This window comes from Camelus bactrianus, chromosome 26 (assembly GCF_048773025.1).
Source record: "Camelus bactrianus isolate YW-2024 breed Bactrian camel chromosome 26, ASM4877302v1, whole genome shotgun sequence".
In the NCBI taxonomy this organism is placed as follows: Eukaryota; Metazoa; Chordata; class Mammalia; order Artiodactyla; family Camelidae; genus Camelus; species Camelus bactrianus.
In genome coordinates, this window is record NC_133564.1 from 29,893,435 (window position 1) to 29,911,061 (window position 17,627).

The window sequence follows — 17,627 nt, forward strand, 5'->3', positions numbered from 1 at the left end:
TAGGGAGGTCATTTTACGGATGGGAACCAGACCTCGCCGTCCCTGGACTGCCACCGCGAAGGGCACCCTGGCTCCCCAGAATCTGAGAGCTCATTGGTAGGTGGTGTCGTCACTCAGAGTGACGTAATGGGTGAGGAAAGAGGTGGAGCCATAGAGACTTGGCTTGGGGCCCTTCTAGCTGGGGAGCTGGGGGAGGAGGGGAATAGGGAAGGGACTGGAGGACTGAGGCAGCCGTTCCGGGGAGCCGGCCGGAGGAGGTAGGGGTGGGCGGGCCAAGTCCTCCGGCTGTTACTTGGTCGACCGCGCCTGCCTGTTTTCCTCCGGAGCCTGCTCCCTCCGCATCCTGCTCCTCCCATCAGCACCCAGATTTCCCGACAGCTTCCAGTCCCCACCCCGCACTCTCCTCAGCCCTTGACCTCGGGCCTGCGCCTGCCCCCCAACTTTGAAGCTCAGCCTCCATCGCCCCTCCTTCCGTGCTTCGCTTCCTCGTTTCTCTTCTGTACCCTGCGCCCCGCTCCTCCTCGCCTTCCTTCCATAAACCTGGATCGCCAAGACTCGAGGTCCCTGAGCCTGCATCACCCCCGCTCCAAAAAACAAAGACCTCCCCCCGCCCGCCCAGACCCCACCACAACAAACACAGTCCACCAACACACAACGCGCACAAAAGCCACGGGCTGGGGAAGCCGAGGGCGCGCTTTGCCCCCGTGTCGTCGAGAACCCGAGGCCAAGGTAACCCAAGGAGCCTGGGCCCTGGGCGAGCCGGCGAGGGGGTGCGAAAACGCAGGCGGGGGTCCCCGCCCGGCCCCGCCCCGGCCCCCCGGGGAAGTGGTTGCCCACAGGCCGGGCTGCGAGTGCCCCGGGCGGGAGAGCAGATTAACCGCCCGGTAGGGTACGGTCTCCCTCCGGCAGGAGACCATCATCCGCCCTTAGTCTGGGCTCAGACGTTCCCAAGTGTTATTTGAATTCTTGTTCAAAATGTCATCTCCGTGGCCGAGGTTTCCGTCCATGCCAGACCCTGGTACTCCTTTCCCAGCTGCAGAGTTGGCCTAAGGCTCTTGCCGCCCTCGGCTGTAGGATGAAGAAAGATTTTGGTACAGCTTATTTAAAGGTTTAAAGCTCAGTTTGGGCTCTTTGGAGAATCATTAGCACAGAAACCCGGTTTACCTCCTCTTGAATTATCAGTTGGTACCATGTATATTTTCACTGCTACATAAATGAGTGAGTACTTTCCATCTTTAAAGTTGCAGCTTGGCCAAGGATGGGAAGAAAGCTCATTGAAAACAAACCCGGGATATTTACTGCCTACCTGTGGTCTTAGGCTACAAATAAGTGGCTTGATTAGCTTATTAAATACTTGGCAACCATTCAAGTAGATGTACTATTGACCAGAAATCAAGATGTGAAGATCGCATCATCATCATGAATATCATTGTATTAGAGAGCCTTTCATTCTTTTTTTTTTTTACCGTATAATGTATTTTTTTAAACATTTTTTATTGGTTTATAATCATTTTACAATGTTGTGTCAAATTCCAGTGTAGAGCACAATTTTTCAATAGAGATCCTTTCTATTTGTTGAAATCTCAAAGTACCATTCTCAAATCCAGGGCTAAGAAAATATCATTCATGACTTTTGGAAATGATCTTGAGGGAGATTTCACACCATGAATAGAATATGCAGATTTTCTACCTTTGTAATAGCTAAAAACACTTCAGTCCTGATATTCGTACACTTGATGTGTTTTGAAAGTACTGAATTATTTACTTACTCCTTCTACCTAGGTCCTATGTTGACTTGTTGAGACAAATATAAATAATGGCCTTCTACAGTTATAATTCAGTGTCAGCTATTGCTCGAGCAAGGTAAGTCTTAGAATTCCCCCTCCCTCCAATAATTATATGAACTTGATTCTTCCAGATAGAAAAGATTTCTATAAAAGGATAGGCTTAGTACACAATTAAAGCTTTGTTGGTTTTAACTATGTTGGTTTTTAGGCAGCTGACATCTTAATGTATTTAAACTTAACACCAGATTTTCTATACACTTTAGAACACAGGCTGAGTAAATTTGTGGAATTGTGTTACAGGTAAGATAGAAGATGGAATGGTTTGGGAGTGACACCTCTGTAACTGATGAATGTTACATGAGGCCCTTAGATGTAAAGAGGAGAAAAATGGCTGGCAAGCAAGCCAGTCCTAGGGCATACACCTGCCGCGTCAGGTCTGGGTCACTTATTTATCCCAAAGGATATCCACTGAGAACTTACCATGTGCCAGATACATTGTACATTTTCCCTTTTGGCCATTCAAAAAGTGCTTTATCCTGGCGCGCTTCAAAAACCATCTGAAAGGATGGGAATAAAGCCATCTCTTTGCCAAATAAGTCTCTTTGCCAGAAACCTTTGCCTAGATGGGTCTAATTTTTATTTTCAAACAATCTGAAGTGCCAGTTTAGCTGAAGATTGTGAGTTGTTGCAAAATTAAGATGGAGAGATCCCTGGCTGGGGTGCCCAATTCTAATTCTTATTCCTCGCATTCTTTAGGAATCTTAGGAGAAGGGCATTTCAGCTATAAGTCCCTCTCATTGGGAGGAGTCCCGGGCACCCCAAAGACAAAGCAGTATTATGTGATTGGATATTATTATTCTTAATAGCAGTATTATTAATCCCCACGAGGATCATGAAATGTTTCATTCAAACAATATTTCTGCCATCAGGATAGTAGATGAAGTCACAGGTGTTCTACCCATTTTAGGATAATAGAGAGAAAATTTTCAAATATAACCCCTGGTGGGAAAATGTTTGCTTTTTAAACGAATAGCTGCAGAATATCTAACTTGCAGGACCGTGATTATTCTCAGGACTTAACATGCATATTTCCCAGGGAGTATGCCATTCCCCCATAAAGCATACTGCTCTTCAGCTCTGCTAAAAAGTTACATTTCATTCATTAATGAACAATATCTGCTTTTAAAACTCAGGCTTAAAAACTATTGTTGTATTTTCCCAGATAAAGTATCTATTTCTTTAATTTTTAATGTTGTAAGAGTGTGTGCTCAACTCAAAGGATGTTGCTCTTTATTCCAGATTCCCTAGCCATTTTGTCCATCCCAGCAGCTCTCCTTACTCCCCATCATTTGCATTTCTCCACTTGCCAGATTCCCGTTCAAATAAAATACATGTGAAGAACTTTGGAAGCATGAAGTACGCCTGCCCTAGTCAGTCAGGCAATAAGGTACTTCACTTCCGAACTAGAATTACACAGAAGCTGCACACATCTACTCGCTGGCTACAAGAGGTCCCCGGTAAACGTCAGCTGGAGCAAACTGCAAAAAAGCCACAGGTGCCAAGCCCTCAGCCAACAAAAGACACTGGCAAGAAGATTAAGGAGGAAAAGCGATCTTACGGACAAATAATTATGGATGAACTTAAATATTATCGCAATGGATTCTATTTGCTTTGGATTGACACCAAGGTTGCTGCCCGGATGGTTTGGAGGCTGTTGCATGGACAGGTGCTGACCAGACGAGAGAGACGAAGGGTAGGCAAGAGTCATATTTGAGAAAGAAAATGTAAAGTTAAAATGAACTATTTGGGAACCAAGTTTTGAACTCAACTTAAAATTCATCTTCCAAATCCCAGAGTAGGAATAGTAAGTCATGGTGAGAACCAGAGTTTCTTATTTGTTTGCAGCTGACTTGCTGTACAACTTTGGGCAGGATTCTTTAAAATTTTTTGTACATTTGCCCATAGAATGGTTATAATTGTGTTTTCTAATCTCTCCACGGAGTTGAGAGGCTTCAATTTTGATCTGTGCATCCATAGTAGAAACTGCTGTTAATATATTTGACAAATTATTTTTTTTATTGTTTAGTTGATTTACAGTGTTATGTTAGTTTCTGGTGTACAGCATAATGATTCAGTTATATATATTCTTTTTCATTATAGGCTATTATGAGATATTGAATGTAGTTCCCTGTCAAGTGCATTAGGACCTTGTTGTTTATCTATTTCATACATAGTAGTGTGCATCTGTTAACTCCAAACTCCTAATTTATCCCTCCCCAATTTCCCTTTGGTAACCATAAGTTTGTTTTCTGTCTGAGAGTCTCTTTCTGTTTTGTCAATAAGTTCATTTGTATCATTTTTTTTAGACTCCACATACAAGTGATATCATGTGATATTTGTCTTTCTCTGTCTGACTTTACTTAATGTGATAATCTCTAGCACGTTGCTGCAAATGGTATTATGTCATTCTTTTTTACGACTTGAGTAGTATGTAGTCCATTGTGTATGTACACCACATTTTCTTTATCCAGTCATCTGTTTATGGACACTTAGGTTGCTTCCATGTCTTGGCTATTATAAATGAACACTGGGGTGCATATCTTTCAAATTAGAGTTTTCCCCAAATATATGCCCATAAGTAGGATTGCTGGATCATATGATAACTCTATTCTTAGTTTTTTAAGGAATCACCATACTGCCTGAAAAACCAATTTTAACAGATACCGTATTATTAAACTACAGACCCCTAACATAGATGAAAGCTAAGAGATGCCAATAATATGTTTTGGTTGTCACAGATTTCCTTCAAGATATCCCAGAAATATTACTTCAGAGAGGAAAATCTGGCCTTTCCATTTTATAAACAGCTGCAGAAAATCTGTCTTGGGTTTTTAACACTTTAAGAACCAAGGCAGACTTTTTTTTTTTTTTTTTTTTTTTTTTTGGTCTGTTTTGTTTTGGGCATGTCCTAAAATAATGAATATTGCATATGCATTTAATTCTTTAGCTGTTGAGAACATGTGCTGATTTCTTCCGCCTGGTTCCATTTATGGTATTCATCATTGTCCCCTTCATGGAATTCTTATTACCAGTGTTTCTGAAACTCTTCCCAGAGATGTTGCCATCAACTTTTGAAAGGGAATCCAAAAAGGTATGTAGGATTTTTTTAGCTTTTTAAAAAATGAATAGACTTAAAAATTTTTTTAACTGAAACTTAGTTGATTTACAATGTTAGTTTCAGGTATACAGCAAAATGATTCAGTTATATATATACACACACATACATATAATTTCATATTTTCTTCCATTATATTACAAAAAACTGAACATAGTTCCCTGTGCTATACAGTAGGTCCTTGTTGTTTATCTATTTTATATATAGTAGTGAGTATCTGCTAATTGGCAGGCTCGTAAATTATTCCTCCCCCATGACTTTCCTCTTTGGTAACCATGGTTTGTTTTCTATGTCTATGAGTAAAAATTAACAGACTTTATTTTTTAGAGCAGTTTCTAGATTTACAGAAAAATTGAGCAGAAAGTACAGAGGGTCCCCAGATAACTCCCTCCCCCACCATTTCCCCTATTATTAACATCTTGCATTTGGATGGTACATTTGTTACAATTAAAGAACCAATATCTGTACATTAGTATTAATTAAATCTTATACTTTACATTAGGGTTCACTCTTTGTGTTGTACAGTTCTGTGGGTTTTGAAAAATACATAATGTCATGTATCCACTGTCGCAGTATCACACAGAATAGTTTCCCTGCCCTAAAAATCCCCAAGTGCTCCACTTCCTCCCCCAAACTGTAGTGATCAGTGATCTTTCTACTCTATAGTTCTGCCTTTTCCAAAATGTCGTGGATTTGGAATCATACAGTGTGTAGCCTTTTCAGACTGGCCCCTTTCACTTAGCAAGATGCGTTGAAGGTTCTGCCATGTCTTCTCATGACTCCATTGATGGATGTACCACAGTTGTTTATCCATTCACCTATCAGAGGACATCTTGGTTGCTTCCAATTTTTGGCAATTATCAACAAAACTGCTGTAGATATTTGAGTGCAGGGTTTTGTGTGGACATACGCTTTCAGCTCATTTGGGTGGCTACCCGGGAGAGTAGTTGCTAAATTATATGGTAAGACTGGTTAGTTTTGTAAGAAATAGCTAAACTGCCTTCCAAAGTAGTGGTACCACTTTGCATTCCCACCGGCCGTGAATGGGAGTTCCTGTAGCTCTTCATCTTCATCAGCATTTAGTGCTGTCAGCGCTTTGACTACTAGCTGTTCTGATTGGCACATAGTGGTACCTAATTGTTATTTTAATCTGCACTTTTCTGATGACAAAGGACATTGAGTATCTTTTCACATGCTTATTGGTCATCTGTGTGTCTTCTCTGGGCAGGTGTCTGTTCAAATCTTTTGCCCACTTTTTATTTGGGGTGTTTTCTTATTGCTGCCTTTTAAGAGTTCTACACATGTTTTGGATACAAGTTTTTTACCAGATATTTCTTTTGCAGATCTTTTCTGCCAGTTTTTACTGTGTCTCTTTTTATGGAGCAAATGGTTTTAATTTTAATGAAGTACAACTTATCATTTTTTTTTCCCCTTGGATCGTGCTTTTGGTGTTGTATCCTGAACCCAAAATCGTCTATACTTTCTCCTACATTTTCTCCTAGTTTTAGATTTTTGAGTTTAACATTTCAGTCTGTGATCTATTTTGAGTTAACTTTGGTGACAGGTATAACATTAGTGTCAAGTTTTTTTTTTTTTGCCCGTGGGTATCCAATTTTCCTAACATCGTTTGTTGAAAAAACTATTTTAGATTTTCAACCGCTAAAAAATAAAACAAAAATCAGCTGTTACTACAATGACTAGTTGAATGGTAGGCATGATTTATCCAGCCAGCCAGACCCTTTGTGAGTGGTCCTTGAGAAGAGGGTGTCCCCCTGTGTCAGTCACTGGAAAGGTGAAGGGCTAGACCATAGAGGCAGCCGCTTCATGCTCTCTATCTGTGCCACTCTTCTGGGCAGATGGATGAAGCCACAGATGCAACACTATGAGGCCATGAGGGCAACTTTTCAATCAGACCGGGAAATGTTTCACAGAAGAGGTGACCATGGAACCAAGACTTAAAGAGAGTAGATTTTTACCACAGTGTTTGAAAGGCATGCTGGGTAGGAAGAATGAGCACTTAAGATGGCTTAACAGTGTGGAAGAATATGACATCTCAGAGACCACTGACTGGTTCTCTGTAGTTGGAGCAGGGGGTACAAGGTGACCAATGGGAGAAGATGAGACAAACGTCATGTGCTGGGTCAGGTTGGAAAGCATCCACCCCTCTAAGGAATTTAGACTTTACCTTTGACACTAGTGAATGAGGGAAGGTGAATTTAAGCAGGGAGTGAGAAAAAAGTGGCTGATCTGTATTTTAAATTAATCTAAATAATCTAATCAATTATGATTAGAGCTGCATTTTCAAAAAATAATTTGCTAGCAGGAAGGATTAAGGAGGGCAGGGCCAAGAGAGGAAAATCAGCTAGAATGTTTCTGTAGTGACACGAGAGAGATGATGAAGCCTCAGTGATAAAAGTTGCATCAGGAATTACCTGGAAGGTAGATTTGAATTAGATTTAAGATGCAGAATCAGATGGCAATATTTTACTGTCTGGCAGCAGTTTATTTTACTTACATTTAAAGTAGTGAGGTTCTAGAATTAATACCATAGGATTCCAAGGAATGCGTTAGTTTACGTGGGAAGATGGGGGACTAGAGAGATTGATTTATCTAAATAGTCTTCTTTCCTCAATGCTGTTCATTCCCCGAACATACAAATAGGCACCTCGTGGCCACAGTCCTAGAAAACACTTTCTCCTTTGCTTTGTTCCATGAAAGAGGAAGAGCGCGTGAGAGTGAGCGTGAGTGTGCTAGCTGCCTATTTCCACCAGCACAGAACACGCCCTCTCTCTCCTGGTAATTATCTGGTATATTTTACAGTAATTTGTGGAATTACTGGATTGACATTAGTCACTAAAGTTTGTCCCTCCCATTGGACTAGAAGCTCCATGAAGGCAGGAATTCTTATCTGTCTTTGCTCATTTTATCCCGAGCACCTCACACGCGGTAGAGACTCAATAAATAAATGGATGGTTGGATATAGATGAATGAAATGGATGGCTAAATGGGTTTTAATGATGGTATTGCCATTGTGTGACTTTTCTGGCTGATTCTTCTAAGAGCTCTCTAGAAAATCAATGATTGCTATGATTGGCTGGTCATTAGAATCTCTAATGGGAAAAAATATATATATATATACACATACATATATGTCTTCCTGTTCCTCTCCACCCACCCTGAGTCTTGACCATAGTTATTTTGAAAATGCTACAACACACACTGCATCTCTGATAACGAATGAGGATTTAGAAATACTGGTCAACACAGTGTCTTAAGAGTGTACATTTAATTCTCTTTGTGTAGTGCTTTGTTCAAATCTGTTTTAGCCTTAACTCATTGTCTTGTAATTAATTGTGCCTGTTTTCTCCTTAAACTGGAAGCTACTTTAGCTTCATTTTCTTTGTCTATGGCCCAAGCAAAATCTGGGGCCACTCAGACCAACGGTTGGCTTGGCCAGCAGCCTGCATGGTTTGTACCAGGTTAAGAGACAGTGTGTGTCTTATTCGAAATAGTGGCAAAGGCTCCCCTTGAGAGGACATTTGGGATCTATCAAATATTTATGGTCATTGTATTAGTGAGAAATAAGTGGTAAGATTAAGGAGACAAGTTGCACATCGAGGCTACTTTTTATTTGCTGTGATTCTCGAAACCCATTCAGTTAGGTCTGAAAATAATATTAATACTCAAAATAGGGTTGAACAGCAAAGCCAGAGTTATTTTTCTCTCATCTCTACTGAGTTGTAATCATGTAGGGTTGATTCACTTTGATTAACCTTTTTCTCTTCTATTATTAAGGAAGAAAAACAGAAAAAGAAAATGGCTGCAAAGTTGGAAATGGCAAAATTCCTCCAAGAAACGATCACAGAAATGGCGAGGAGGAACAGGGCCAAGCTGGGGGATGCCTCTACCCAGTTCTCATCCTACGTCAAACAGGTGTCTGTCTTCTACATAAACCCAGACAACTTCATGTCACCACGGAGCTTCCAAATTGTTCAGAAGCTCTGAATTTGCAAATATCTAAGTTACAGAGATACAATATTGCAAACATTTATGGAAGTTTGCAGAAAGACCTATCTTAAATCCATCAATGTGTTGAAGATGTTGATAACTTCTTGGAAAGAAGAGAATGAGAGTTCAAACTTTTGAACGACTTCTGATGTTTCCGTTGATCTAGTCTGACTTCAGACAGATTTTTTTTTATTCCTCTTTGATCAGAGGGCCCAGTTTCAGACATAAAATAGAATCCGTAAATGCTTTGGTGTACCTTTCAAATAGTCTACAGGGAAGATTCAGTTGAGTAGGAAGCATGTTTTAATTAGCCTCTTTGTCCCACTGCCTAGGTCCAGACGGGCCACAGGCCCAGCACGAAGGAGATAGTCCGCTTTTCCAAACTCTTTGAGGATCAGCTGACCTTGGAGCACCTCGACCGGCCTCAGCTGGTCGCCCTTTGCAAACTGCTAGAACTACAGTCCTTTGGAACCAACAATCTGCTCCGCTTTCAACTCCTGATGAGACTGAAGTCAATAAAAGCAGATGATGAAGTAAGAACTTAACTCGAGGTGTAAGGAATCAGCAAGGCGTTGGGGGCTGTCTTAGGGTGGCTTTGTGATGGAGTGCAGTGTCTCCTGGGAGGTCTGCTCATGGACTGGTTCTGGTAAAATGAGTGGTTTAAACAACCCTGACAACCTGAACCTCGATTACTCCTTTCAGGAGCTGTCTGTTTTGCTTGGACCCACATTCTTGAGGAGGCCGTTGCAAGCAGTTAGTAATTTGGATGTCTTAGCTGGGGCTAATCGAGCAGCTAGGACCTGCTGGGAAGGAGCAGAAGAAAAGCAGACCCCTGAGAATAGTAGATTCCACTGCCAAGGATAGTGCTCTGCCCCCGCCACCTCTGCTTCCCTCCTGCAGCTGGGCCAGTCGGCCTGATGAGAAGGGGTGGCAAAGAATAACTCAGGGGTGAAGGCAGAGCCTCAACACCTTCTGGAACAAGGGTACCATTTGGACCATAGTTACTAATTAGAGTCCTTAAAAAGTGGAAAGGATGTTTTTTGAATCTGAATCAGCTGCTTTAAAAGCCTTCCGCCTGAGGGAGCAGGATTCCCAGAACTGAGAAGGCATGATCCCATCCACCCCATTTGGATTTCGGCTGTTGCTCTCAGAACTTTGGAACAAACAGTACTGGTCCCAGAAGTACCATTGTTTGGGGTCATACCAGGCAGCAAGCATGTTAAGTTATTTATTGAGGGAGTTTGCAAACCAGAGAGTTAGGGCGGTTCCTGGGTTGGTGGTGGGGTTGGGGGACGAACACTCCTGAAACGTGCAACAAATGGTATACTGAAAGCTTTTCAAATGGAGTATTTTTCTAACAAGTCTCAACGCTGCTATGAAAGGGAAGAGGAGTAGCGATGTCACAGCCAGGCGAAGAGCGTGTCAAGAGTGGAAGGAATGACTCTGGTGACAGACTTGAGGAGGAGTTCTGTAAATATCTCTGATGTTAGTAACACCTGTGGGCAGGACTCCATCTCAACCGCTGCACCTCCCTAAGTCACCTTGTTTTATTTAAGCTCCTTGTCTTTGCAGCAGTCAGTGCAGGGCGCAAAGCGTGAAAGCGTCATAGTCTGCGTGTCCCCTGGTTTGCTGGGATTTAGGGATTAGGTAAAACTGGAACCCAAAGACCCAGTGCCATTCCTTACGTGTCCTTCAGATAATTGCCAAGGAAGGGGTGAGTGTTCTGAGTGTGTCAGAACTGCAAGCCGCCTGCAGGGCCCGAGGAATGAGGTCGCTGGGTCTCACTGAGGAGCAACTGAGACAACAGCTCACAGAGGCAAGTAGCAGCTTCCCCGGGGCCCCTTCGCCGGCACCCTCTCCCCTCCCCTTTGCAGACCTCGCTCTGTGGTTTCTGCTTTGCCAGCGAACCGTCTTACCTAATTTGCCTTCTGGAGCTGGGCAGTGAGAAGCTGAGGAAGCTGGATGTCTGTTAGTTTCCTATTGCTGCTGGCAAACCACCGCAGTGGCTCAAAGCAACATCCATTGACCGGCTCAGGGTCCAGCAGGTCAGAAGCGCAGGGTGTTTTTCTTTCTGGAGGCCGTCAGGGAGACTCTGCTGCCAAGCTCCTCCAGTTTGTTGGCTGAATTTAGTTCCTCGCAGCTGTGGGAGGGAGGTCCCTGTTTCCTCACTGGCTCCCAGCCCCCTGCTACTCTCAGCCCTGGAGACCCCTCCATCTGCAAAGCCAGCAAGTGAGCTTTTCGCATGACCTCCAGGTCCGGATGTAAAGGTCTCACGTGATTAGGCAAGCCCTACCTGATAATCTTCCGATTTTAAGGTCAGCTGACTTGGGACTTTGATTATATCTACAGAATCCCTACATGGCAGCACTTCGACTAGTGTTCAGTGAGGAACTGGGACGAAGTGTAGATACACCAGGGACTGGAAGTCTTGGGGCCACCTTTGAATTTTGCCCCCTCCAGGTATTGTAAGGGCTTGAGCAAAAGCTTAACACAGGAGCTGGCATCTGCGTAAACCCACCTGGGGGTCTTAACCTTGCTGGGGGCTCACCTGGGGCTGCTTTCCCAATCAGTGCCCCAAACCAGTGTAGAGTGTCGTGTTTGTAACACATTTTCCCCTCAGATAACAGACTTTCCCTCAAATAACGGATTTTAATTAAGATCGTCAATGCCTTCAAAGGAAGTAGTAACTCCTATTAAAATCCTCATTCCTAGAACCATAAAAAAGAACTCCGTGAAGTGTACACAAATCATTGAGATAGGAGCCATTGCTGTGACTTTGAAACCATGTCAGGTAGCTGTTTCTTCCCATGCTAGACCCACGCTGGTTGGAAGATGAATATATTGTAGTTACTTAGACATCATTTATTTCTTGAACATAGAGTATTAAGTGACTTCATACTGTCAACCTGCTTTCTTGAAAGGATGTATCATTTCACGGTCCCACTTCAAGGGGGTGAGAATACCAATCCAACCATGTGATACTCGGCACTATGTATTATTAACAGTAAACTTACAGAACATCTTCACTTCATAAAAAGAGAAATGAAAACCATGAGATTCCACAGTCAGCTGTTAGGTTGGGAAAGGTCAGGGTTGACGACGCAGTGTTTGGGAGGATGTGAGGAAGGGGCACTCATGCACTGCTGGTAAAACCCTCCGTGGAGGTTTGGCAGGAACTTTCACAGTTTAAAAGTGCATTTACTTTGACCTAGAAATTTCACTTCTAGGAATTTATCCTATATTCCTGCATATGTGCAAAATGATGTATCTGCAATGTATCCATTGCAGCACCACAGCAAAAGACTGAAAACTGCCAAAAGTTCATTAGTAGAATCAATCAAATAAATTATGGCATTTCTATATAGTGCAATCCCTTACAGATGTTTACAAAGAAGGCAGCTCTACATCTGGTGGTATGAATCAATTTCCAGGACATTTCAGTGAAAGAAAGCAAAGGACGAAGCAGTCTGTCTCATCCTTGGTATAGAGATAAACGTATAGATGCATATTTGTGCACCTCTGGAAGGTTGTATAAGGTGGTTGCTTCTAGGGAGGTAAATAGGGTAACTAGAAAATAGGGGTAGAAGGCAGGCTTATTTTCACTGATTACATTTTATTTATGTTTTGAATTTTGTCTCTCTTGTATGTATTACTGATCTAAATATATATATATTTATATATATATATATAAAACATATATATACATGTTTTAAAATGTGGCAAATTTGATACTTGAAAAACTACATCTCATTCTCATTTTAATGTTAATTTCTTTGGTTATGAATGAAGCTGATTTATTCTCCTTTCACACACATTACCTACTGTGTATCCAAGAGAAGATACTTACTTGGATCCACAATTGGTTTGAGAGTCTGACTGAACATTCCGTCTCCCTCGAGTGTGATCTGTGATCCCACTCCCACTGGGGTGAGGGGCTGCAGGGCCTGGTCCAGCCCGTGGTACCCAGTGGGCGCCTCGGGGGCTGTAAAGCCAGGGAGGAGCCCGTGACAGTGGGTCAGGCCCAGCACTAACGTTCTGTGATTGTCATGTTTCACCCCCTCCTGTTCTCCAGTGGCAGGACCTCCACCTGAAGGAGAATGTCCCTCCTTCTCTTTTGCTCCTGTCCCGAACCTTCTACCTGATAGACATGAAGCCAAAGCCGATTGAGATACCACTCAGTGGGGAGGTGAGTCCTGGGTCGGTGGGGAATCTGGACTGGGGCCTCGGCACAAATGTCTTATTTCTTTACAGTCGGGTTAGGTAGGCGTCTCTTTTGGCATATCTTTTGGAACTTGGCCTACCTGGCTTTAAAATCTTTTTAAAAATTCCTTAAAAAAGTGAAAATCGCTCAAATGACCTCTTGCTATTGGGCTGTTACTGTCTTTAACCCCAGCTTGATTTAGGAGTCTTCCCAATAGAAGTCCAGTTTATTCTTTCTCCTTAACTATCTAGTCTTCATTAGCAGACTTTTTTCCCCCATCACTGCTTTCTCCTTTGAGACTGAACAGTTCCCATTCTTTTATGTCTGTTTCATTTGTCCAGATTCCTCTTAATGTTTAAGCAGTGAATGGCCAATCTAGAATGTAAACACATTTTTTGGTCTTCCCTAACCCTCATTTCCTTAATCATTTTGTGTTGCCTTTAACTCAGCAGTTTTTCTTCTCCCAGTGTTTTACTGAAGGACCCAGGACTGGCCCAAGCACTAGAGCATCTTGCCCTGGGTCCATCAGAAAGGGCCTCTCACGTCCCTATTTTGTGGCTTCAAGTCTCAGGACTTGAGTGGGTGAGAGGGGAGAGACCATGAGAGAAGTTGCTGCACACATGGCTGAGTGGGGTCAGCTACGTGCTCTGGAATGAGGACAGTCATTCTGAATCTTAGCTGTGCAAGCGAGTCCTGGGGGAAGCCAGCGACAATGGTATAAAGTCCAGCGTGAAAAATGCATTGAGGAAAGGCCATCTTGCTCTCCCTTTCCACACCTCCAGAGACCACTCAGGATTTGAGCTTTGTCCAGAAAGGATTCTAGGAGACGAGGAGCAATTCTGGAGCACAGACCAGGCCCTAACGGGCGTGTGCGTTCTTACTCTCTCTGAGACAGACCGGCTATTTGTCATCCTCAGACGGCTCTCAGGAGCAAGGAAATCTTGGGAGTAGCACCATGCCTCGGAGCTAAATTTGAGTTTCGGAATTCTTCTAGAGGGGCATAAACTCTTGATCCAGATGTTGCTTTCTGGAATGGTTAAGAAAGACCGAGGAATTAAGAACAAGCTCCTAGGCATTTCATTGTTTTTGTTTTTGAAATCCATGTTTTTAAACTTCTATTCTCCATATGTACAAAATGAGAATGAGTAGTGTGCCGGGTTCTATAGAGAACTGAGATGTCAAACTGAATATACTATAATTTTTGATATATTTTCCCTCCAAAGTACATTTAGAAATTACTTCCGAAGAGCAATGATATATTTACTTTTCAAATCTAATTAACGTAATTGCTGAAGACAGGTTAGCTAGCTATTCTAAAGCACCACTCCCTGTCTTAAATATTAGAATCTAATTAGAGTACAACTTTTATTTATAGGATGCTCAAAACTCACAGGATAAATTACACTAAGTTTCTATTTCAGGGACATATACTTCATATGTTATTCATAAAGGAAGTCAGGGATTTAGTGGAAAGCAAACTTTGCTAGACAGCTTTGACTACTGCAGAAGAGCTTATGAGCTTCAGAAAGGCTTAGTTTATATAAAATATTTCTCTTTCTAGGCTACGAAGACGGAGATTCCTGTAGGATCACCCACTTCCCCTGAATCTAAAGAGAACATGGTGGGGTTAGCACCTCAACTGAAAGGAACTAAGGTTAGACAATTACTTTTCACTTGATTAATTAGGTTAAAAAGTGAAAATAACAGAAAGTTAACTTCTCTATTTTTAACCCCCTTAACGGTGCTGAATTTCCAGACAATGGTGTTCTTTCAGAAGGAATTTGTATTGTACTGTTTGATCTGTTTCTAAGAAAGTTCAACATTTGGCTATATATATTCAGCTTCCAGATTTTGCCTCTTGAGTCCTGTGCTAGGTATGAAGTAGTTGTTTCAAGTTCCTGGTAGTCATGGCAGTGACTGTAGCTCCAACACACACTGTGTTTTAAGCCAGTAACCCAACTCTCAGTTCTGATGTTTAAGGATGAAGAATTGATACAACTCCCACCAGTGACATCACCACCCACACCACCATCAAAGCCTATTTCATTACCTAAAGGATCCATCACCTCTGCTAAAGAAGCTGTAAGTTTCTAAAAAAAAGAAAACCCTTTCCCTCTAGTTATTTTTAAGGGCAGCAAGAATCCAAATTTAGAACTGTTGCAGAACAGGGCTCCAGCTCTTCCTGTTGTCCTAACAGGAAGTTGTAGGCTGAACGTTAGACATCTTATAACCACTACATTAAAAAAAAAAAAACCTCAATTATCCAAAAGCCAAAAAAAAAAATCAACAAACACAATCATGGATGCGACCTAAACATGTTAAGTCTAGAAGCTAATTACAATGTAGGCAGATTCTTAACTTTCTTTCACACCAGATGGAAATAGTTCCCATATGGTGTGTATTTCACACAGGCTTCAGATGTCAGGAAATACTAGCAGGGAAGTAATTTAAATCTTAGAAGTGCATGTAAATAAGAAATTACTTATTTACCCACTGTTCCCATTTGGGGTGAGAGCAGAAAGCACGACACAGTAAACTGTAGAGGGTCACGAGAGAGCTGATCTGGGGGGCCCTCAACTGGCTCCCAAGGACCAAAGAGAGAACCAGTAGAACACCCAGATCTTTAATCCAGGGGCCTTGTTTGCATGTCTTTATTTTTATTACCAAGGGAAATTATAAACTGACTTGATGTTGTGATCTGTCATTATTTTGGGGAAAAAGACTCCCCTCAAATTGTGTAGGTCTTGTGGTGACCAGTGCCTAAAGTCCTTATGTTTTGTGTCTTGACACCCCAGGCCAAGTCACAAAAGACAACCTAGAGCAGCAAGTCTAGTTCAAAAGGAGCCTAAGGACTAGTGGAGGATGAAGCTCCCTCTCTCCAGCTTCCTGCCCTCAGCAGTGGCCTCCAGAAAGGACCGATGTCCCAGCTAAGACTGCTGTCTCTGGTCTGAGACATAAGATCAGCTGTTTAGTCCTTGGGGCAGCCTTTCTGAGGTCTCGCAACCATTCAGATGACGTCAGCAGTGAGCCCAAGCTCAGACCACTTGGAAAACGATCATCACAAAGTCCATTTGCTCTGTAGCATCAGGTCATCCCACTGGCCCTTGGGTGAAGCCCACTCGCCATGTTCTTTTTGAACAGCTGCATGTCCTTCAAGGGAGGAAGTTTTTTGCAGAATGGAATCAGCTTGGTGACCCCAGAGAGGACTTGGAAACTTCAAAAGCCAGTGACTGTGAGAGCACCTGACCGGCCTTTTCAGTGACACATCAGCAGGGACAGTGCCCTGGAAACAAAGCAGCTTGTGAGATGGGATGGATAGAACTCCGCGGTCAGGCCTTCTTGGATATAAAGAAGAAAAAGCTTCTTGAAGAAAGTGGGGCGCCAAACAGACTGGCAGTCACAAAGACTCAGCTGCTGCTTGGCTGCTCCGAGACATCCCCTCCCGGGCCTGCAGGTTCCCAACCTGTGGGAGCCTGGGAGCTGCCACTGCTCTAGCTCACGTGGCTTCCATCAGCCTCCATCTTGCTAGGAAACGTAATTAAGGGTTTAAGACTTAACCATTTGTCTGTGCTGGGTGTGTGTTTTTCCTTGTCTGTTTGTCTCTCACAAACAAGACTCTTTGTTAGTCATCGGGCTGGTTAGAGTCAGATGTAACCCCTCCACTACCCAGTAACAAGTATTACGTTCAGGTATTTTCTGTTGGGTGTCTTCCGTGCTGTCAATACTGAAAAAAACCTAATAAATAGATCACCACGCAGCTGAGCAACAGCTCTCTTCCCTTGCGGGGTGTTTAGATGGGAAGAGGTATTTCAGCTGTGGGTGATGAAATTAGATTTCTTTACTTGCTGTGAAATTGCCATCAGTCAGACGGGAGGCCAGGGAATCGAGTCAAACGCAAACCTCCCCGTCTGTGATCATCTAAACGAGGAGTGTCGTCAGCACTTGGCAGCAAGGAAGTGCATTTTAGGGCGCTGCCTAAACCTCCCCTCCACCAGAGGACAAGCCTCACCACATCCTGCTGGGGACTCCAGTTCCTGGAGGGTGACAAGTTCTGACGGGTGGCGTTCTGTGGAGCTGGCCGTTGGCCTCGCAAGGTGATTCACAGGCAGCGTTCCTGTTTTCAAAATGATGGGTGTTTCTTTTCATTAGTTCACATTTCAAGTAAGGAAAGGATTAGCTGTTCATGGGCTGAATGATTCATAGGCGCTGCTGGGCTGTCCTCCACGTCTCTGGCTTCGCCCGTGAGCAGCGTGGGACTGGTTAGGTCCAAGGGCTCCCGGTCAACGTGCTGTCAGTTGGACTTTGCCCGTTTTTGCTTCATAAACAGGCATCTAGGATACCCGATGCACCTCTCTTCCCATTCTTCTGCGAGTGGCTCAGAGACGTCAAGGTTGCTTCTTTGGTCTCATGTAGAGCACTTAGCTGTCGGGTTCCATGATCGTCAGACCCAGCCCCG

The 17,627-nt window shown here is 43.0% G+C and overlaps 1 protein-coding gene across 3 annotated transcripts; it reads left to right on the plus strand.

Moving 5' to 3' along the window:
• Positions 1-177: 177 nt before the first annotated feature.
• On the plus strand, positions 178-17,301 carry LETM2 (leucine zipper and EF-hand containing transmembrane protein 2). 3 transcript variants are annotated; one of them, XM_074353565.1, is made up of 11 exons: positions 178-729; positions 1,783-1,863; positions 3,087-3,540; positions 4,795-4,938; positions 8,758-8,895; positions 9,303-9,503; positions 10,667-10,786; positions 13,043-13,156; positions 14,733-14,825; positions 15,152-15,253; positions 15,967-17,301. In XM_074353565.1, exons 2-11 carry the CDS (start codon positions 1,817-1,819, stop codon positions 15,988-15,990), a joined length of 1,437 nt encoding a protein of 478 aa, XP_074209666.1. In that variant the 5' UTR covers positions 178-729; positions 1,783-1,816; the 3' UTR covers positions 15,991-17,301. The 3 variants fall into 3 exon arrangements, with proteins under 3 accessions (XP_074209666.1, XP_074209668.1, XP_074209667.1); XM_074353567.1 differs by having other exon boundaries at positions 3,158-3,540; XM_074353566.1 differs by having other exon boundaries at positions 194-257.
• The last annotated feature ends 326 nt before the right edge of the window (positions 17,302-17,627 follow it).

Coding starts and splice junctions, on each gene's coding strand:
- LETM2 (XM_074353565.1), top strand. CDS start 1,817: ATGGCCTTCTACAGTTATAATTCAGTGTCAGCTATTGCTCGAGCAAG. Junction 10,787..13,042: donor TGAGACAACAGCTCACAGAG/GCAAGTAGCAGC, acceptor CCTGTTCTCCAG/TGGCAGGACCTCCACCTGAA. Junction 15,254..15,966: donor TCACCTCTGCTAAAGAAGCT/GTAAGTTTCTAA, acceptor TTGACACCCCAG/GCCAAGTCACAAAAGACAAC.